At 41.7% G+C, this 23,128-nt stretch overlaps 1 protein-coding gene across 1 annotated transcript in view; it reads right to left on the minus strand.

The window, feature by feature from the left end:
• The window catches only part of LOC146965670 (uncharacterized), a 310,932-nt gene that overhangs the window by 35,109 nt on the left and 252,695 nt on the right, over window positions 1-23,128 (minus strand). Inside the window, 5 exon segments of the mRNA XM_085765089.1 lie at window positions 238-416; window positions 9,049-9,263; window positions 10,604-10,846; window positions 13,239-13,285; window positions 17,918-18,091. Of these exon segments, the coding sequence (XP_085621215.1) occupies window positions 238-416; window positions 9,049-9,263; window positions 10,604-10,846; window positions 13,239-13,285; window positions 17,918-18,091 (858 nt within the window).

The raw sequence follows: 23,128 nt of genomic DNA on the forward strand, positions 1-23,128 counted from the left end.
ACGTAAATTAGCGAGTTGACGCAGGTCTGGCGTTCCCACTGCAAGCCGATCAGAGCTGAGCCAGTTGAAGGCGATTTTAACCCGCGTCGCTTGCCGAGTCACTGCCACCAAAAGCCGGTTGTTAGCGGGTTGAAACGGGTTTTTTGGCCAGTGGGAAAGGGGTAATTGAAATGTGACTCCACAGGAAGAACGTTCAACAGAAACTCAAAACCTTTGAAATGTATTTTTGTCTCTTACATCTGATCAGCTGATCCACGTCTTCCTTTAAAGTTAATGTCCCAGTCCTTTGAGTCGTTGCTCTTTAAAGACAGACAGCTGGGTTCAGGAGAGTCTGGTCTCTGCTGCTGGATCCTGAAACAACAACACAACTGATAAATGTGCATGTTGGAGAAAAACTGATGAGAAATATCTTCAATCTTTTAATAAACACAACAACTGACTTTTAGAGAGAAAAGTCTTTCTGAATGTTTTAAATTCTGACCCTTCAAATAAAGATCGTCTCTTGTTAAACTGATGACGACCAATGGGCTCATCGCTGGATCCAGGTCCAGGTCCAGGTCCAGGTCCAGGTCCAGGTCCAGGTCCAGGTCCAGGTCCAGACTGTGGCTTGTGCTGCTGCTTTGGCCTTGAACACAACACACACAGAGCTTTGAGTGTGAATAATGATGGAGCAGTGATCTGAGTCATGGACAGTTAGAGATGCTCATCTGACCTTTGACCTGTGGTCTGGCTCTTGGTTTTAGAGGGAGGGGCTCCCTCCTCTCTGTCCTTACACTGATCCATGCTGCTGAGCTCACATCCACATCAGCTCACACACACTTTGTAGCTTCACCTGCAGAGGAAACACACATCATTCATCTGCACAGCAGCTCACATGTCCATCATGTCTCCAGCTGCTCCTCCACTGATTGGCTCTTCTCCTCTGCTTCATATCAGTGTCAGCTGAATGCAGTCACACAGCAGTGAGGAAGAGGAAGCTGCCATCAGCTGCTCTACTTCTACTATCAGTCCACTAGATGGCGTCATGAAGCTGCAGCCCAGCAACATGATCCATGGACCACTGTTTCCATCCACTGACACACACAAGGACTGAGATCCACTGAGTTGATGTGACACAGTCTCTGTGTGGACAGCGTCCCTGTAGAAAACCACTGGACCAAACAAGCTACACACACAACAACTGGGCCTCCACTTATTTCACCTCCAGCTGCCACTGACACTTATTGTCTCTGTCCATCCATTCATCGTCTGCTCCATCAAATGTCACAAAATACAGACAAATGATGCGTTCAAGTTCCTCTCAGTCTGAGGCAACGTCTTCAAATGTCTCATTTTGTCTCAGCAACAATCAAAGAGACAAAAATATTCAGTTTACAGTCAAATCAAACTGAGAAAACAAGGAAATCTTCAGTTTTTGAGGCTGAAAACTGAAAATTTCTGCTTGAAAAATGTTGATTGAACAACTGTTGCAGCTCTAAAACATTCTCCACAACAATATTAATGATTTGTGTCCAATAATCAATAACCCAGAGTGTTTGCTGTGTGTAACCACAGACATGAATGGTGAGGACACAGAGACAGTGTCCAGCTGCTCCTCTTCTCATAGATTTAAATGAGTCAGTGAGCTGATGGAACCTACAGAGTCACAGGACAAACATGCTGTGGTTTCATCTTTAATCCTGTGTTTCTGAGCTCATCAGGTGTTTTTAATCTACAACCTGCAGCTGCAAAGTGACCAGTAGCTTCACCTGTCAGGTACATGAGCTGCAGTACAAGCAGGAAGTAGCACAACAAGGAAATACTCAAGGAGAGTACAAGTACCTCACAACTGTACTGCACTAAATGTACTCAGTTACTGTGAAGAACCTGATGATGAACATTGATCAACACTGGAAAACCAATCATCAATAAAGAAACTGTCAGTATTGATCAGTGATATAGGCAGTAACAGCTTCTGCTCTTATTCCAGCGCTTCTACCGACAACATCCACACAACATGGAGGACACGGTTCTACCCACAACATCCACACAACATGGAGGACACGGTTCTACCCACAACATCCACACAACATGGAGGACACGGTTCTACCCACAACATCCACACAACATGGAGGACACGGTTCTACCCACAACATCCACACAACATGGAGGACACGGTTCTGTCTGTCCAGACTTTACAGCTGCAGCTCTGACTCAGCTACAGTCACATTATAATAACACAACAACAACACAACGACAACACAACGACACGTTGAAGGACAGAGAACTCAGGTAACGACAGGTGTTAACGAGGAAAACATTCAGACTGTTCACCTTACCTTAACACGGGGAAATAAACTGCGACACAACCGCTGGGTAAAAATAAACTATGAAAGTTGCCTCACCTGTTTGACACGAGGACGAGGTCTTACCTGGACAAACCTGCTCTACTGCTCTTTGCTCCATTTCTCTCTCTCTCTCTCTCTCTCTCTCTCTCTCTCTCTCAGTTGATTAACTAAACAAGTGTAACCCTGCTCCATGAGCATGTTGCGGGTTAAAGATTCATTCTTCATAAAACATTTTTTTTTAAAAGACAGGACTGTTCACCTTACCTTCACACGGGGAAATAAACTGCGACACAACAGCTGGGTCAAAGGTCAACTTTAACACTTTGAACTGTGACTCACCTGTTGGACGTGACGCTGTTCTCTTCCCTGGAATAATTAACCTGCTTCACTGGACTTTGCTCCAAGAAATAAAATCCAAAGTGAACAAAGAACATTTATCACACACACAACATTAACATGAAGGTGAACTGAACCAGATACTATGACAATTATCTGTCACTGACATGAAACACTCAGTGGAGAACTTTGAATGAATCAGGTGATAATTATTATTATAAACAGTAATTGGTAGTCTAACAGCTAGAATAGTGCTGTGATGTCACTTATGGTCCAGCAGGGGGTTTAATACAAGTAGATCCATCAGGAGGAAACCACTGGAGTGAAATAGAGAGCCTAAGTGGAAGCAGAAAGTAACGTTGCCATGGGAACTCAATTCGTAAAAAACCTCCATGTAAGTGAACGGGAGTCAAAGGTTTATTTCGTGATCCGATTGAATTGTGTCATGAGAAAAAAATACGACCTCTACCTGTTTAAAACATCATTGTTTCATGAAGAGAAATCAGCAGTTTGTTGTAACACTATTGTAAAATAAAATGGTCATAAAAAGGTCATATATTTTTCTCATGACACCATCATGAAATAAAACTTTGACTCCTGTTCACCTACATGGAGATTTTTTCCAAATTGAGGTCCCATGGCGAGCTTCACTTCCGCTTCCGCTGAGGCTCTCTATAACCAAGTCTGACTGATCTCCAAGGTTTCAGAGAGATGGAGAATGTGTGAGCGATGGAAACTCCACATACACACAGCAAGAGATGAAGTGAAGACATAAAGCACAGAGTCAGATCTGAGCTCTCATAGAAGAACCTCAGAGGGGTAAGGAAGAATTAATCCACCTTTATTTTGAAAGGTGAAACTTCCTCCAGATGGAGTCCACGGCGTTGAAGAGGCACGTATAATAGCAGACTGTTTAGACGGGGAGAGGAGGCGAGACTTAATACTGGACCCGGTGAGGTGGTTGGGTGTCCGGTAAGCTAGCTGGTTGTCGGCTGTCAGGGATTTCCCCACGCTGTCAGACCCAGTTGGATCAAAGTGTGGGACAAAGTGCAGCTTAAAAACAGGATTCAGTGACTAGAAATCCTATGAGCGGTTAAAAACAACTAGAGGAGGTAAGCAACTATAAAACAGAGTAAAAAGCGTTTGTATTTTGTTTGTTTTTCAAGTCGCAGGGGGAGAGCTCAGTTGTCAGTGCAAAAACTCAAAGTCTTTCCAAGAATATTTGTCTTATTTCTTGTCAAAATGTCTCATTTCTAGTCAAAACTAATCTCTTTCCACTTAAAATAAGACTCATCACCTAAAAATTAACTTGTTTTTAGATCATTTTCATTTGTTTCAAACAATTTGTCACTTGAAATAAGTAGAAAAATCTGCCAGTGAAAGCAAGTTTTTTGTGCCACTTTCAGATTTTTCTACTTATTTCAAGTGAAAATCTGCTTGAAAGATGTAAAAAGTGTCTAAAAACAAGCTACTTTTTAATATTATGAGTCTTATTTTAAGTATGATGAGATTAATTTTGACTAGAAACAAGACACATATTCTTGGTGAGAAGTTGAGTTTTTGCAGTGAGTCACTGACGCCATCTTGCTACCTGTCTGTCATACTTCCATCACTATTTTCTCGTTTTCCACCGTTTGAGGTTTGACTGCTCATGAATGACATGTTAGTCGAGTCTAAACCCAGTAGAGCTCTGAGATCTACTGACTCAGGTCAGATAGTGGAGCTCAGAGTTCAGACCAGACATGGTGAAGCAGCATTTAGCTGCTATGCTGCAACAACTGGAACAAACTACCAGCAGAACTGAGATCAGAAACATTTCTCTTTTCATGTGCTTATAGCTGAGCTCTTTTAAGAACTTAAAACTTTATCTATTTTCTTTTATTTTACATTTTTACTCTTGCTTTTAACTCTGTTTTTAGTGTTTGTTTTTATTCTGTTTTCATGCTTCTCTTTTTTTCCCTAAATGTTTTGTCTTTATGTAAAGCACATTGAGTTGCCTTGGTATGAAATGCGCCATATAAAAATGCTCCTTTTTTAATGACGCTAACACTCACTATGAATGACCAGGTGAGGTCACAGGTGAGTGAGAAGGTGTTGCTGACCTCACCTGAAGTATCTGACAAACACACACACAGTGGTTTAATATAATCTTAATGTGACACTCATGTGTTTGTGTGTGTCTGTTTGTTGTGTAACTGTGATAATCAACAGTTCACAGTGACAAACAGCTGGCGGCCATTTTGACCGTTTCTGAGCTGCTGCAGAGCGACGTCCTGACGTCAGAGCTTTGTGTCGTGTAGTTCAACAGGTTCAGGTGAGATTCTGCCTCATGTGACGTCAGCGCCCCCTACTGTCATAAACCTGCACCTGCATCACAGAGCAAAGGAGGAAAGGCACAGGATTATGGGTAATGGTCACATCAACAGAGGATTTGCTTTGAGGTAAAGAGTGAGAAGAACTCTGTAAAGAAGAAGAGAGTGACCTGGAGTGTCATTCTTCAGAGACGTTTCACTGTTCACATCTTTACAATCTTTAGTGAACAATATCCACTATTTCATTTTCTTCAGCTGCTGTGAGGAACATGGAGCTGGGCTTCCTATCAGAGATCATTGCAGTCCTCACATGGAAACGGATCAGGGAGTTTTTCTGCCATGTTTTCCTCCAACACTTACAAAACATTGATTAAAGCTGTGAACCATCATCCATGTCGTCCTTTTTAATGTTCCTGTAACCCAGTAGATGATTGGCTCTAATTATATGAATAATATAATAATATTGTTTGTTGACCTCAAAATTAATTTATTTCAGGCAGTAGAAAGCTCTTATCGTCCCCACAGAAACATGAACATGACCTACAGTTACTATTGTTTGTGCATTAAAGGAAGATTTAAGGCATTGACAACCTGTTATGAGCTATGACATATTGTGTGGATGCTTAACTCATTGTATTGTGTTGGTGTGTGTGTATTTCTTGCACTGATAATGTGCATTATAGACGGAGAACCTGCTAAATATGTTCATTACCAGCAAAAGCAATGTTGTGAATTTAAAAATTGAAGTGTTTGATTTGTGTTTTTACTGTTTCACAGTTGATAACTTAAAGGATTCATTTAATGGTTAAAAAGAGATTAAACAAAATGAATCATATTTCATGGTTAAAAGTAAAACAAAAAGTGTTGTAATTTATGCAAAACAGCTAAAATCATCACATTTCATGGCAGAAAAAGAAGCTAAAATAATTTATGGTTGTTTTAAAATGTGTAAGAATAAATATTCCATTTGATAGGCTATAGATCTAAAACCTGTACAGTTAATAAAATGTTTTCCTTTAGTCACTATTGTATTACAGTACTAGTGTGTTTAATTGTGTGATTGTGTGATTTGAGTATGGCCATAAAGAGAAGAGTGTTATGACTATGTAGTAACAGTCCTGTATCTGTTCCACAAAGACTTTCAAACATTAATTTAAACTCATTTTTGTAATTATTATTTTCTCTCATGTGGACATTTCCCATATGTGATAGAGAACAATTTGATTTGTCATTTGTGAAGAACAAAAAGAAAGAAACCGTGGAACATGAAGTCAGTTATTGTGCTGAATTTTCATTTTATCTTTATTTTTCATAAAGCATATGTTAACTCCAAAGTAGCTTGTGACTTCATTTCCTCATTGTGTTTATCACTCACCTAACCCTCCTATTACGAGCCCAGTCTTTCCTGGTCCATATAGCTTCATATCCTGTGACACTCTGAATGAAATACTGAGGGGGACTTCATTGTGTTGAGACATTTTTGATATTAACATTTTATATATCCCATATTCCTTTAGTGTTGTTTTTGGTGTTATTAAATATTGTCCTATAGTTTTCTTTTCTACAGAGTTTTATAGTATTGGTTCACTTATTCTGATACTTACATGTATTTTCTTCCTCTTTAGTTCTTTGTTGAATAAATTCTCTGTAGAGTGTATTTGTCTTTTGACAGGCGTTTCCTAATCCCTTCATGATCCATGGTCCATCTATAGAGGCGACTTTAGTTTGCTGCTTTGTTGTTTCACTGGACAGTTTAATAATGATGTGAATATTCTTAAAATGTTCCATATACATTGTCAATATGGTTTTCATTATAAACTGTTTACAAGTCATTCCTAAACACATTGATGCTTTCCTCTGTCCTCACTCTGCTGTAATGTGTTTTATTTATTTATCTGGCTGCTTTGTCTTGTACTTGCTGCTGTAACAGAGTTAAGGAGTTAGTAATTCCACTAACTGTAATTCTGTTATTATGGAAGCTGCACTACTCTTAGTTTATTATTATTATTTATCTGCCTGTTACAATATGAAGTCGTTCACTCCTTTATTTTTTTTTTATGATCTATGAGTTAGAAGCTCTTATTTTGAAACGCCACACTAACGAGCCCCTGCAGACTTGGCGGGTTGACCCGTTTCTAGGCAACAGTCTGCTGTCGGAGCCTCGTGGTAGGTTGACTTGTACTGAGCTCCGTTAATCTAACTTTCTATTTGAGGGTTAAAGGTGACTTTATTGATCATACATGTGAAGATCTGCTCCAGACAACAACTGCTGATGTTCTGTGATGATGCTGAGTGAGAGACATGACAAGTTCATTGATACGGAAAAGCTTTTCACTCACTTTGATAGCTTCATGTTAGCTTGTGGCTAATCCTAGCAGCGTGACTGTTGAACAGGCAGAGAGTGTTGTGAAGGTTATTTTGTTCCAGTGTGTGTGTGTGTGTGTGTGTGTGTGTGTGTGTTATCCTGAGCTGTGACTGTGAAGCCTGATGCAGTGATTATTTCTCCTCTTTTCATTACCAGATGTAAATAAAGTCTGATGGGAGTCTGACAGTGACGGTCCTTGTCCTCTGTGAAACTACACGACGACGCATGAGAAAGCACTGAACCGCTACGCTGCCATCAACTGTAACAACTGGTAGGTGCTCACTGAGCTCAGAGATTCATAGTCCACTCACTGGCTTGTTTTCAGTCTCATTGGTCAATATGTGGTCCGTTAAAGGGATAGTTCACCCAGAATTCAAATTTCACTCATTATCTATGCAGCAGTATTTGTCCATATAATGGTTATGAATGGACACCACTTTTCTTCGTCCAAAAAGACACACCAAAAAACATCCAAATACCTCCATACTGCTCGTCTGTAATGTCCCTCTTGTATTGAAGCCCCGACATGAGAAATTGTTACGAAAAAAATAATATAAGTCTATGTTTTAAGCTTGTTTGTAGCGGAAGCTCCCAGCACTGCTCTTCCTGGTCCGTCCAAATCTCAGCATGGAGGTATTTGGATGTTTTTTTGGTGTGTCTTTTTGGACGAAGAAAAGTGATGTCCATTCATAACCATTATATGGACAAATACTGCTGCACGGAGCCCCGCTGTAACTCAGAGAAGCCACGGAGGACTCTGAAACTTCTCCCAGCCCTTAGTCCACATGAGGGGGAGTAGATAATAAGTGAAATTTGAATTTTGGGAGAACTATCCCATTAAGGCGGCACAATGGGCTGTGATTCTGCTGGATCTAGTGGTTTTTGGATATAGGCTCATTGAATTGATGAACTCATCAGTCATTCTGTGCTTATTGGGATTTAGCAGATCAGTGTTTAATAGATAACTGTAATAATGTGTATTCTTATTTATGTATGTAAGCACACGGAGACCCGACTTGGTTGCAATAATTTCTGTTTACTTCCTGGTTAACCACAACTCTGGTAACATACTCCACCTAGTGGTAGGAGTCATACATGCACATACATCACACACTGTACACTGCAAAAACTCTAAATCTTTCCAAGAATATTTGTCTTATTTCTTGTCAAAATGTCTCATTTCTAGTCAAAACTAATCTCTTTCCACTTAAAATAAAGCTCATCACCTAAAAATGAACTTGTTTTTAGATCATTTTCACTTGTTTCAAACTAATTTGACTACTTGACTACTTGAAATAAGTAGAAAAATCTGCCAGTGAAAGCAAGTTTTTTGTGCTTATAATAAGAAAGAAAAACTTGCTCCACTGTCAGATTTTTCTACTTATGTCAAGTGGAAAATTTGCTTGAAAAAATTAAAAAGTATCTAAAAACAAGCTACTTTTTAAATGTGATGAGTCTTACTTTAAGTATAATTAGATTTATTTTGACCAGAAATTACATTTTGACTAGAAATAAGACAAATAATCTTGGTAAGATTTTGAATTTTTGCAGTGTGTATATAAAGATGTGCTGCTCTTTTTGCTCCATTGCTTGTTATGAGAAGCCAGTGATGCAGTCGGCTACTAGTGCTCATATCTGTAACAGATGGACACAGATGCTGAACCCTGACCTGCCTGCAGAAACAGAGAGTATCAGTGTGGACTCTCACATTCAGAGTGTTGGAGGCCTGCGTGGACTTTGCTGCACAGGGGGCTCTTCTCCTCGCTTCCAGACCATGGGGAGAGGTTTTCGGGGACACGGCAGGGTGTCGTACGCTGCTCTCACTAGGAAGCTGAGCCGTGACTGTGGAGTTGGCCAGATGTCTGCCCATGTTACCGCCCTGTCGACGGTGTCCTCCCAGAGGGTCCGTGCTCCTTGTTTGCCCTGTGGGACACGGCCTTGATGCAGAAGTGGTCCCGCTCCACTTAGTGAGACCTCTTCCACAGCCATGTTCTTCCTCTGTTCCCTTGTGGCTTTGGACCAGAACGCTCCAAAACTCCAGATCGGTAAATACAGAGACTGCTGCTTGATGAAAAACTGTCCCTGAAGGCAACGCCCGACATGAGAAATTGTTGAGCTTCCGCTACAAACAAGCTTAATATACAGACTTGTTTAATTATTTTCACAACAATTTCTCATGTCGGGGCTTCAATACAAGAGGGACATTACAGACGAGCAGCATGGAGGTATGCTAACACAGAGTCAAAGTTTCAGCTCTGTTGATCTGAAGGTGATCGATTATCAGCAATAATCATAAACACACACATTAGATTCTCTGATAAAAACCTGTGTCAGCATAACACCCACAATGCTGATGTGTGTGTGTGTGTGTGTGTGTGTGTGTGTGTGTGTGTGTGTCTGGACTTGTAATGAGAAATTAACCAGGAAGTGGAGAGTTAGAAACGGGAACTGTTCTCCTTCAAAGTAAAGTCACACATTGGCAGCAGTGAACAATTTCAGAATAAGACGTTGACGCCTATGGAGAGACATTTTAGTCAAAACTTGATGAATGAATTAAAATCTGCCAGGAAATGAATCTCAAAATAAATCCAGTAATAAATGTCGACATGTAAATGTTAATTTATTAATTCATTTATTTACTGGTTCTTTATTAAATCACGTTGTTGTTTATTTCACATCAGATTATTTACATTCATGGATTAAATCAGTAGATTTTTTAAACTCTTCTCAGTGATTCTCATAAGCTTCTTCTTGTTTTTCAGGTCCCAGTGATTTTTCTGTTGCCATGACGCTGATGAGTTCATTATTAAACTGTGTTCATCTCTGTCCTGTGAAGACGACGTGAGTGAGAGACAGAGACAGACGTGTAGAGACTGAACTGTCTGTTCAACAGTGAGAAGGTTTCTGTGACAGGAGGAGACTCTGCTTCACTCAACACAGACTCACTGACGAACCAGAACTGGACCAGGGGAGTCCAAACCCAGGATAGAGAGGTTGAGTGAAGGTGGTGTTGAAGGTGTAGAGGTGGATCAGTGAGTCAGAGGAGACTCTGTAGAAGGACAGAGAGCCAGCAGGACAGTCCACATACACTGCTACTCTGTTAGAGACAGAGGAGGAGGAGGAGGAGGAGGAGGAGGAGGAGGAGGAGGAGGAGGAGGAGGAGGAGGAGGAGGTGATACGTGTCGGTCTGTTATTGTGATAGACAGTGTAACCACCATCATAGCAGCTCAGACTCCAGGACTGATCGTTCCCTCCAAACCTACTGTTTCCTTTCCTTCTGATTCCTCTGTAACTCACTGATATAACAACGTGTCCTCTCCTCTCGACCTCCCAGTAGCAGCGACCAGTCAGACCAGTTGAACACAGCAGCTGATAATAGAAGTCAAATCTGTCTGGATGATCAGGATATGACTGATCCTCCTCCACACGTGTTGCCTTCCTGTTGTTGTCAGACAGTTTGATCTTTGTGTTCACTGTGTTTGTGTCGATTGTGAGTGGACAGGAATCTGATGGAGAGAACAAGACACAGCTGCAGTTATTGATCATTGATCAGTTATTGACAGTTTGATGAAGACTCATGAGGTCAGTGATGTGACAGTGTGAAGATGGTTGAATGTGCTGCTTTGTTTCCAGTAGGGATGCACATTTTGAATTTCTTTTCTGACCGATAACTGACGCTCGTTAACCGATTATTAACTGTTAATCAATAAGATTACGACGCTCCATTTTTTTTTTTTAGCCATTAAAGGGGCAGTTCAACATTTAGTCAAATTGGCCCATCACCATAATCCCTATAGTCATAGCAGTAGGTTCATTACCTTTAATTGTCGGTGCAAGATATTTTTAGAACGGCGGAGCAGAGCCGTGAGCTGCTCAGTGTTCTAAAACAACTCTGTGTGGTAACGTTGTGTTATTATCTCATAGCGTGGTGAATGTGCAGGTCACAACTTGTCCACCAGAGCGTTGTGGAGTTGTTGGATTGTGTATTTGATGAGTTTGATGAGGGAAACCAAGAAATCCCATAATGAGCCTCCATAGCGTAGCTCTGAGCAGCTCACGGCTCTGCTCCACCGTTCTAAAAACAGCTTGCACCGACAATTAAAGGTAACGAACCTACTGCTATGACTATAGCGATTATGGCAATGGGCCAATTTGCCAAAATGTTGAACTAAATTAAATTAATTTTTAAAAATTTTAAATTAAATTTAATAAATTAAAGCAGAAGTAAGCGATATTTTTGTGTTAATATAAGTCTTAAATAGTTATATCTTCCGACAGCAATCACTTATATAGAGTGTTTGGACCGAAACACGGGTCTCTCAGGCTCTGCTCTGAGCCCAGGAGAAAACTTTCCTTGTATCCTACAACCTTTATCCAATGAGGAGAGAGAACGGCATAAAGGGGCAGTCCTCTCTGTGTGTGCAGCCAAGGGATGTGCCTGAATGTGGTGACGTAGGGACGAGGACCAATAGATCCATGACGAGGGCGGGGGCTGCTAACTCCATCTGCTGACAAGAAGTTATGGTGCGTTCAAGGCAACCCGTAACTGGTGTATTTCCGACCTGTGAAGTCGTACCAGTTCGATCTGGTACGAGTTCACGGGTCAGAAGTTACGAGTGGCCGTTATAGTGACTTTCACCGGTAAAACAGGTCGGAGAAACACGAGTGGGTTGTCTGGAACGCTACAAAGTCGTAAGTTGTGACTTGAAGCTGTAATTTACGGTTTCAAAAGCCTGCCTGGAACGCAGCATTAGCCAAAACGACCGGATCACTTACTTCTGCTTTAAATACACACGTGCACTGTGACAGCTGATCAGTGCCACATCCACTCTGCTCTGTCTCAGCTGATCACTCATATGGAGGTTAGATCGTCCAATGTTGAACTGTTTTAGTTACAAAGTAACACAGTACATCTAACTAGATCTGTTACGAGGGGTGAGTGTAGTAGAACTCAGTTTGGCAGCTCTTCTTTTTCCTGTGTGGCCATGAGTCAGTGGAATGTCCTTCCCACACAACTTATTCTATGTACAAATCCTCATACATTCTCATGCTTGTCAAAGCGCTGGTTACTAAGTAAGCAAGTTTGCACACATTGTTAAGTATTATGTGAGTGTGTGTATGTGTCTGGCTATGAGTTTGTGTGGTTATTAGAGGAGGATGATTGTTATCTGTGTATTGTATGTGTATGTGTTTGAATGTGTGATGAGAGTGAGAGAGAGTGTATGTGCTGTTAGTCCCTATTGTGCACTTTATGATTTGGCGCTCTTGTTTCCCTGCTTTTATTAGTGCATTCTGTCAATTTTTTAAATATTATGGTTATTATGTCTTATTTCAATTAATCTTAATATTGTATCTGTTTAGCACTTTACCTGCCCAGGGACTACAGGCGGAAATTAGCAATTGTTGCTATAACCTGGCTCAAAGCATCTCTTCTTGTTTTACAAGATGAATGTTTTTTTGTGCATTGTCCCTGTTTTAAATAAATGAATTCATTCAAGTGCAGCCAAACACCAGACTGAAGGAGCAGCAGAGTTCCTCTGTGGAGCTGCAGGAGAGCTGCATCAGCCTCCTCTTTTATCTACTTTTTTCATTTTATTCAGCGCCGTTGTTGCAGGTGATTCACATCTATGTCTGTGTAGCTACATTTATGGTCTGACCTTCCTTCACAGGGGCTGCTGCACATACTGTCAGTCCTCCTGTGGAACTTTTTACCGCGAGATATGACTGAAGACACGTGGAAATCTGCACGTGTCGACACGCCCCCATGAGTTGACGACAAGGAGCTAATAAAAAAAACTGATAGTATTAATCGGTCAAAGTTCTTGTTATCGGTTAACGGTTAAACGGTTCAACATGTGCATCCCTCGTTTCCATGAATCAAAGTAAAAACAGACTTACACTTCCTCAGACCTGGTGTCAACCATGGGACTCCAGCAGGCTCCACCCTGAAAGGAGGAGGGGGGTCAGAGCAGCACCTTCTCTGTCAGCATGCACACATGGACATTACATGGCTCTCACACACACACTGTTTTATCACTGTGTTCACATGGAGGCTGGTATGTATGGATGAACACTGAGCACAGAGAAGAAGGAGCTGGAGTCTTTATCTAGTGATGATACAGAGCAGGAGGAGACCAGGAGGAAACACTTCATCATGTCTTTTCTCCATCTGATGTCACTGCAGTGTGAGACACACACTTTCACTCTCTGACTCTCAAGCTGCACAAACACACATCACAGCAAAGAAGATGAAGACACAACAGGTGGAGCTGACCAGCCCAGATATCCCACAATGCACCAGTAAAGAAGAGTGCAGCTGTGAACAGTGGATGCACTGCAAAAACTCAAAATCTTTCCAAGAATATTTGTCTTATTTCTTGTCAAAATGTCTCATTTCTAGTCAAAACTAATCTCTTTCCACTTTAAATAAGACTCATCACCTAAAATCAACTTGTTTTTAGATCATTTTCACTTGTTTCAAATTTTCACTTGAAATAAGTAGAAAAATCTGCCAGTGAAAGCAAGTTTTTTTGCTTGTAATAGAAAGAAAAACTTGCTCCACTGTCAGATTTTTCTACTTATTTAAAGTCGAAAATTTGCTTGAAAAAATTTAAAAAAGTGTCTAAAAACAAGCTACTTTTTAAATGTGATGAGTCTTATTTTAAAGCAGATAACAGCGGCACGGCCGTTTCGGCTAATGCTGTGTTCAAGGCAGGCTTTTGAAACCGTAAGTTACAGCTTCAAGTCACAACTACGACTTGGTAGCGTTCCAGGTAACCCGTAGCTCGTGTTTTTACCGTCCTGTTGTCTGTGAAAGTTCCCTATAACGGCCACTCGTAACTTCCGACCCGTGAACTCGTACCAGATCGAACTGGTATGACTTCACAGGAAGGAAAAACACAAAGTACGAGTTTCCTTGAACGCACCATGAGTTAGCAGCCCCCGCCCTTGTCAGGCATCAATTGGTCCTCGTGCTACGTCACCACATTCACGCGCATCCCTTGGCTGCACACACAGCCCTTCATGCCGTTCTCTCTCCTCATTGGATAACACTTGTATCCCACAAGGAAAATTTTCTCCTCGGGTTACAGCAGAGCAGAGTGACGGAGAGACTCGTGTTTAGGCTGAAATACTTCATGTAAGTGATTGCTGACGGAAAATAGGACTATTTAGGACTTATATTAACAAAAACATTCCACTGATATCTGCTTTAAGTATAATTAGATTTATTTTGACTAGAAATGACATTTTGACTAGAAATAAGACAAATATTCTTGGTAAGATTTTGAATTTTTACAGTGTGGTTTCAGTGTTTGATGAGGAAGGAAACACACTCAACACGTTTGTTAGAGCTCAGTGAAACACAGTGAGTTTAGTGAGAAACACTGAGTGTGAACACAACTTGTGTTTGTCTGAAGAAAACTCCCCAGGAAGCTGAAGAATGAGGCTGTGAGCAGGTTTCCCCAGGAGCCACAGCAGCAGTGAGTGGATGAAGGAGCTCTAATAGAAACCATCTGATCACAGTGACAGGACGGATCAGGATCTCATGATCAATGACTCTGTTCTTCTCTGCTCTTCACACAGATCAGCTGCAACACACTGACTCACTGAGATCAGTCACATCATGTGGAATAAAGCAGCCGTCCTCAGGACCAGTCCTGAGCTCCATCAAACCTGTCCACACATTTTGACTGGACTTGAAGTCAGAGTCCAGAGGAAGCAGAGAAACTGTAGAGCAGAAAGAAGCAGGCTCAGCTCAGAGCACATGGACTCAGACAGGAAGTGAAGCTCCAGCTGCTGGAGACTTTCATTAAGGAGCCACTTTGTGGCTTCATCTGATCTGGAGACAGCACACACACAGTCTGAAAACAGCTGTTTGATCACACACACATTCAGCCACAAACACTGATTATTACACTGTTCACTACTAGTCCAGACTGATCGTCATCTGTTTCAGTTCTCCTCGTCGTAGAGTCCCCAAATTTACATATAATGTGTATTAAAGTGTCTATTTTCATAATTTAAAAAAAGAGCAGAAAACGAAAAATCTCGTTTTTGGCACTCAACGCATGGGTACGAAAAACGAGAAATTACGTGGTTGGCACTCAATGAGTTAAATATGCTGTTATGTTCAACAACATATGAGCGGGACTAAGAACTAAGTTATTTGGCCCCTGTTTTTGCTGCTTGCAGCTTTATGGCTTCTTGACCATAAGTCAATTAGTGTTGAGCTCATTTACATATTTAAAATTAATTTTCCAAGAAACTTGTAATACAAAAAATTTTACTTTTAATGTCTACTTTCATTGTGTAAAGTTTCATTGTGGTAGGAGTAAAGGAAAAAAATAAGCCTATTCGGGTGTATTTTGGGCATATTTGATTAGTGTAAGGCTCATTTGCATATTCAAATTAATTTTCAAAGAAACTTGTAATACAAAAAATGTTACATTTCATGGATACTTTCATCATGTAAAGTTTCATTGTGATAGGAGTAAAGGAAAAAAATAGCCCCATTGGGGTGTATTGTTGTCGGCACCATAGACTTTATACAGTAAATAATGATGCAAATTAAACATATTTCCCCAACTAGGATTTCTTAGGACTTTTAGTATGTTGTTCTAGACACCTCATAGAAATGATGTATGGTGAAAAACATTATGTGACAATAGGCCTATTTCACGAGATTCGGAAGTGACGTCACACAGGGTAAATCAACATCCGGTCCGGTCAGCTGCGGCTAGAGCGATTGACAGAGTGGCGACACTTTTCATTCAAACAAACTAATACGACCGCCACAAAAGATTTCATCAGTGAGACTAACATTAATCTCCTGAAAAAAGTTTAACCAGTCAGCGGTAAACCTCTAAAAACCTGTGGATAAAGTTACCTGGATGTAGCTACGAGCATCTGCCTACTAGCCCCCGGTCGCTGCTCCCTCTGCATTTCTCCCAAAATTTCCTCCCACATTTCCTCCCACATTTCCTAACAGGCAATATCTGGATAAACTGACAACAGGCTGCGGATTTAACGGCGATGTTCTCGCATTAAAGAATATTAAAACTTTTAGCAGCTTTACTGCTATCACTGTCAGTTGCTGCTGAACGGCGATAGCGATGCTAATTTGTTAGCCCGTCGTTAGCATTAAGCTAGCGGACGTTATGCTTAGTTAGCATTAAGCTAACGGACTTTATGCTTAGTAGTGGTACTGGCTGTGTGTGGTTTGAAGGTTGTTTCAAATAATGTGGGTTTGAGTGAAGATCTTTGATGATTAAATACATATTGCCACTTAATATGTTTTATGTATGGCATTATTACAGTAGGCTAATGATTAGCTGCTAATCTTCCATTTGGACAGTGACAAATAAAACCTTGAAGCAAGAAGATTTTGTTGGAGAACTGACATTATAGTAATTCAGTAACGGTTGTAAACCAGTGTACGGTTTAGTTTTAATATTTTGCCGTTCAAAAGCAAGCTAAACAAAGTCTTTTCCATCATCTCTTCGTATAGCCTACCCTGCTAGAAAAACCAGCATGGAAATGCTGCTGGTCTATGCTGTTTTTTTTTTTTTAGCAGTAGCCAAAACCCACTTCTTTCTCAGGTCTTTCTTTCGGAAACTCGTGGAAATGCAAGTACGGCTGTTTTTGTCTAGAATTTGTACACTGAGGTACGCACATGGATGTATTATATTACGCAGCAGAAGCTTTTATTTTTGGATTCAGCCATTGCGCTTCCGCGACCGGAAGTAGTTTTACCCTGTAACGGAAACCGGAAGTACCTAAACCCGGAAGTCGTGAAATAGGCCTATTATTTCTATTTTTGGGTCCAAAATGAGCTAAATTGCCTGGACTATACACTCACTTTCTTCTGATTGACAGCTCCAGGCCTCTGGACAGTGAGGACATCTGGATGTCACACTGTGATTTACTGTCTCCTCAACACAACAACATCAGTCTCATCTCATCAGGACAAGATCAGGATCTCAGAGAGACTGAGCTGATTATTGATCATCAATATCTGACCAGACAGAGACCTGATGGTGCCGCCTGGTTTCTGTCTCTTATTTCCTCCTTGGTTGAAGACGCTGGGAGATGAATGTCTCTGAGCAGTGGACATGCTTTGATTCTTGTTGCTGTGTTGTTATTAGTGTGTCCACACTCAACAGGTGTCTACAGTCTCTGGGACTGTTCAGGTCAAACACTCTGTTGGTTCAGGAGCAGTTCAACCAGCTGCAGCTGAAATGTTTCCTGATACACTCTGAAATAAAGTCTGATCCAAACATCTGGAGAGACTCAGAGCACAGCTGCCAACAGCTGCTTTCATCACTGACATCTCTTCTCCTGAATATGACACAGTGAGTCATGATGAGACATGAGGAGAAACTCCTGATCCCAGTAGTTCATCACTGTGACTGATGAAAGCTGCACAGCTCATGTTTGAAACACTTGAGATTTTGCCTGGATCACCTGAGACAGATGTTAATACCAGGTGTGACCAGGTGTGAACGGGGCCATAGAAAATGTTCCAGCTCCTCCTCCTCTATCAGACAGTGTGTGTGGCTGCAGCAGCCTCTCCATACCTGAGAGAGTTCAGTCTCCAGTCTGGATCCTCCAGTCCAGCAGACAGCAGCTTCACTCCTGAGGCTCCTGGGTGGTTGTAGCTCAGGTCCAGCTCTCTCAGGTGGGAGGGGTTGGAGCTCAGAGCTGAGGCCAGAGAAGCACAGCCTTCCTCTGTGACCAGACATCCTGACAGACTGAACACACACAACAACACACAGGAACCCTCTGTCAACACCTGCTGCTGTGTTCAAGTGGCATCAGATAAACAGCTGGATGGATCCTCACCTGAGAGTCTCCAGTCTACAGTGTGGACTCTCCAGTCCACCAGACAGCAGCTTCACTCCTGAGTCCTGCAGGTTGTTGTTACTCAGGTCCAGGTGTCTCAGACTAGAGGACTGGGAGCTGAGGACTGAGGACAGAGCTTCACAGCTTCTTTCAGAGAGGTCACAGCCGCTCAGTCTGAAGAGATGATCATGAGGAATTAAAGAAGAAAGGAGTTTATTATCTGTTCTGTTGAAAGACAGAAGGGTTTTTATATAATGATGAATAAATCCAACTATCTCTACACTTACAGAGCTTTGTTAGAAGCTTTGACCACTGGCAGCAGCCTCAGAAGGACCTCCTCTGAAGCAGAGTATTTCTTCAGGTCAAACTCATCCAGATCTTCTTCTGATGACAGTAAGATGAAGACCAGAGCCGACCATTCAGCAGGAGACAGTTTATCTGTGGAGAGATATCCTGAGCTCAGGGACTGTTGGATCCCCTCCACTAGAGAACGATCATTCTGTTCATTCAGACAGTGGAACAGGTTGATGCTTTTCTCTGCAGAGGGAGTCTCTTCAATCTTCTTCTTGATGTACAGGACTGTTTCCTGATTGGCCCGTGAGTCACTTCCTGTCTGTGTCATCAGACCTCGTAGGAGATTCTGATTGGTCTCCAGTGAAAGACCCAAGAGGAAGCGGAGGAACAAGTCCAGGTGTCCATTTGGACTCTGTAAGGCCTCATCCACAGCACTCTGGTAGAAAGATGCTGATTTGTCTCCAAACACTGGAGACCACCAGGAGGTTGTTTGTTGTTGTGACATCAGGTTGAGTCCAGAGTTGATGAAGGTCAGATGGACATGAAGAGCAGCCAGAAACTCCTGAACACTCAGATGGACGAAGCAGAACACCTTGTCCTGGTACAGGCCGCTCTCCTCTTTAAAGATCTGTGTGAACACTCCTGAGTACACTGAGGCTGCTCTGATATCGATGCCACACTCTTTCAGGTCTGATTCATAGAAGATCAGGTTTCCTTTCTGCAGCTGCTCAAAAGCCAGTTTTCCCAGAGACTCAATCATCTTCCTGTTCTCTGGACTCCAGTGTGGATCTGTCTCAGCTCCTCCATCATACTTGACCTTCTTCAGTTTTAGATGAACCACCAGGAAGTGGATGTACATCTCAGTCAGGGTCTTGGGCAGCTCTCCTCTCCTTCTGGTCTTAAACAGCTTCTTCAGAACTGTAGCAGTGATCCAGCAGAAGACTGGGATGTGGCACATGATGTGGAGGCTTCGTGATGTCTTGATGTGGGAGATGATATCTCTGGCCTGCTCCTCATCTCTGAACCTCTTCCTGAAGTACTCCTCCTTCTGTGGGTCAGTGAACCCTCTGACCTCTGTCACCATGTCAACACACTGAGTAGGGATCTGATTGGCTGCTGCAGGTCGTGTGGTTATCCAGAGGCGAGCAGAGGGAAGCAGGTTCCCCCTGATGAGGTTGGTCAGCAGCACGTTGACTGTGGTGGACTCTGTCACATCAGTCAGGATCTCAGTGTTGTGGAAGTCCAGAGGAAGTCGACACTCGTCCAGACCATCAAAGATGAAGACGACCTGGAACTCATCAAACCTGCAGATTCCTGCTTCTTTGGTTTCAGAGAAGAAGTGGTGAACAAGTTCCACCAAGCTGAACGTTCTCTCTTTCAGCACATTCAGCTCTCTGAAGGTGAAGGGAAATGTGAAGTGTATGTCCTGGTTGTCTTTGTCTTCAGCCCAGTCCAGAGTGAACTTCTGTGTTAAGACTGTTTTCCCAATGCCAGCCACTCCCTTTGTCATCACTCTTCTGATTGGTCGGTCTCTTCCAGGTGGAGCTTTAAAGATGTCTTCTTGTCTGATGGTTGTTTCTGGTCTGTCTGGTTTCCTGGACGCTGTTTCAATCTGTCTGACCTCATGTTCCTCATTGACCCCTCCAGCCCCTCCCTCTGTGATGTAGAGCTCTGTGTAGATCTGGTTCAGAAGGGTTTGGTGTCCTGCTTTAGAGATCCCCTCAAACACACACTGGAACTTCTTCCTCAGGGCAGATTTGAGTTTACGTCCACAAACCGGACCAGGAGCAAAATATTCTGAATGAAAACACAAGAAATTAGGGTAACCCTTTAATTTCAAGGCCGTTAATTACGTCATAATGTCAAGAAATTACCAAGAAAGAATAATTAATTGCGTAGTAATGTCAAGAAATAGCCTAGAAATAACGGTCAGTTTCACAGTAATGTTGAGAAATATAGCCAGGAAATAACTTTTAATTGTGTAGAAATAGCCCAGTAATAATGGTCAATTGTGAAGTAATGTTGAGAAATATAGCCCAGAAATAACAATGAATTGCATGGTAATGTCAAGAAATATAACAAAGAAATGACAGTCTAGTAAAATAGACAAGTTGTAGTAGTAGAATTGCAGTGAATTCCTTTCAAGTAATTCTACGTAAATAGCCTGTCGTTTCCATGATATAATCAAGTACTTTCAGTGTGATTAACCTGATGTAATTGTAATTTCCACAGTCTTACCCAGTGTTGGGCCTGAACGCGTTCAATGAACGATCGTTCATGAACTCTTTCATATTTTGGGCGAACGTGAACTGAATGTACTGTATTTCCGCTTGATGAACGTTATTGTGAACGCGTTCATTCTGGCGTTTGTGAACGGCGCTCTCTCAAAGTATGACTTCGTTCAGGAGTGTGCCAGATTTCCATAGAGCCTTCCAGACAAAAAACAGCTAAAACACACTGTAAACAGGCCTTAATATGCAGCGGAAAAACCAGCCAATCTGGCAACACCTATCAGCTGTTTGGATCAGCGGCGCATGGAATAGGCTGAGCCTGTCTGTGTGGAGGAATACTGACCCAGTTGGTTAGTAAAAGCAAAGATAAACGGTAGAAGATAAACGGGGGTTAAATGCCGGAGCCACACCGGACGCGCCACGAAAATCGCGCGCGAGCCGCGGCCCTCCTGTTCACATCAGACGCTTATTTCTCCGCGCTTCTGCCCCTCAGCTGTGTGTGTGTGTATGTGTATGTGGCCTGTGTGTATGTGCGTGTGTGTGTGTGTTCACAAATAGGCTACAAACGTACACACATTGGACTCTGGTATTTGTCACGTTCTAACTCAGTTACTTTTGGGGCAAAGTAAAGTAACTATAACTAATACTGGTTAAAACTGCTAAAATAATAGCTGTCTGTGGTTCGATATGGGCTGAGGGCAATAATTTTGAAAAATAATAGCTTGTAGCAACATATTGGGGAAAAAAAGGAAAGGAAAAAGAACTATGAACTAGTTCAGTTTTGGAACCGTGAACTTAGTTGAAAATTTTGAATTATGAACTATGAACTGAACTAGTTCATTTTAAAATTTGTGAACTGAACTTTGAACTAGTTCATGTAGTAAGTGAACTTTCCCAACACTGGTCTTACCTTATGGTTAGCTGCAATATCTGTTTCCCAAAACAGATATTGCAAGTGCTGGAAATGTCACCGTAGTTAACCCATAATGACCTTTCCACTGCCTGCAAAGTGTAGTGGGCTTTGTTCCTTAGAACACAACTATCCACAACTATCCACAACTATCTACAGCTAAACAGCTCTAAAACTGAAGCCATTCTCATCGGTACTCCCCACCAGCTACTCTCATCATCCATAACCAGCATCTCCTTCTCTGGCCAAACCATCCCGCTTTCCAAAACAGTCACCAATCTGGGTGTCAAGTTCGACCCCCATCTGGCATTTGAATCCCACATCAAACACCTCTGCAAAACCTCCTTTTACCATCTACGAAACATCGCCAAGCTACGCCCATTTCTGACCCTTCAAGACGCAGAAAAGTTGGTCCACGCCTTTGTCTCCTCCAGGCTCGACTACTGCAATGCACTCCTCATCGGGATTCCTGGCAAGAGCCTTCAAAAGCTCCAGCTTACTCAAAACAGCGCTGCCAGGATCCGGATGAGGGTGCGAATACATGAACACATCACACCCATCCTCCGTTCCCTCCACTGGCTTCCCATCCATCACCGAATTTAATATAAAATCTCCCTGCTCACCTACCACTGTGTTCATGGAAATGCACCCGCCTACCTGAAGGACCTCATCTCACCTCAAATCTCCCAAAGAACCCTCTGCTCAGCTGACAAACACTACCTCCAACCACCCAGAACAAAGCTCCAAAAAATGGGAGATCGGTCATTCTAGGCAGCTGCCCCAAGGCTTTGGAACGCCCTGCCTGACCACCTGAGGGCCCCCCAGACCACAGACTGTTTTAAAAGAAACTTAAAAACATTACTTTTTAAGAAAGCCTATCCCTGATGGTCTTTTAGAATGTCCTTGTGCTTTTTTTTTGCTAATTTAGCTTTTTTAAATTTTTTTATTTCTATTTTATTTTTATTTTCTATTTTTTTTCTAATCTTTATTGTAAGCGCTTTGAGACTTGTTCTTCAGGTGAAAATGTGCTCTATAAATACAATTTATTATTATTATTATTATTAGAAACGTATGGGTAGTTTCAACATAACTAACTGGGTAATAAGATCTTACACTGTAATAGTCTTTCCCAGTAACCCATTTGGATCAAATGTGTAAATATTTTCCAACAAAGATAAGCTAAAAATAAATGTCACAACATGAACTCTTTTTAAGAAGCCATTTAAGAAGCCATTTCCAAATGATGGAGGAGATAATTACCTTCACAGTTTATATCAAGTGTACAATGTTCCTGCTATAACCTATCCACCTTTTTCTGAACTTCATAGAAGAAAGGCAAAGTAGATTAGAGTACATGAATGGAATGTTGTCCTGTTAAATCTCAAAACTCATATTCACATGTTCCCATGAAGAAAATACAATGAAGCTGTTCAGTTGTTTTTAATATTTTCCCTGCTTATGTCAGCGTATTGGAACATTCCCAGTAGAGTTATTCCGTTTCCGATACCAGT

This window comes from Trachurus japonicus, chromosome 21 (genome assembly GCF_045865225.1).
Source record: "Trachurus japonicus isolate A0001 chromosome 21, Traja_1.0".
NCBI lineage: Eukaryota > Metazoa > Chordata > Actinopteri > Carangiformes > Carangidae > Trachurus > Trachurus japonicus.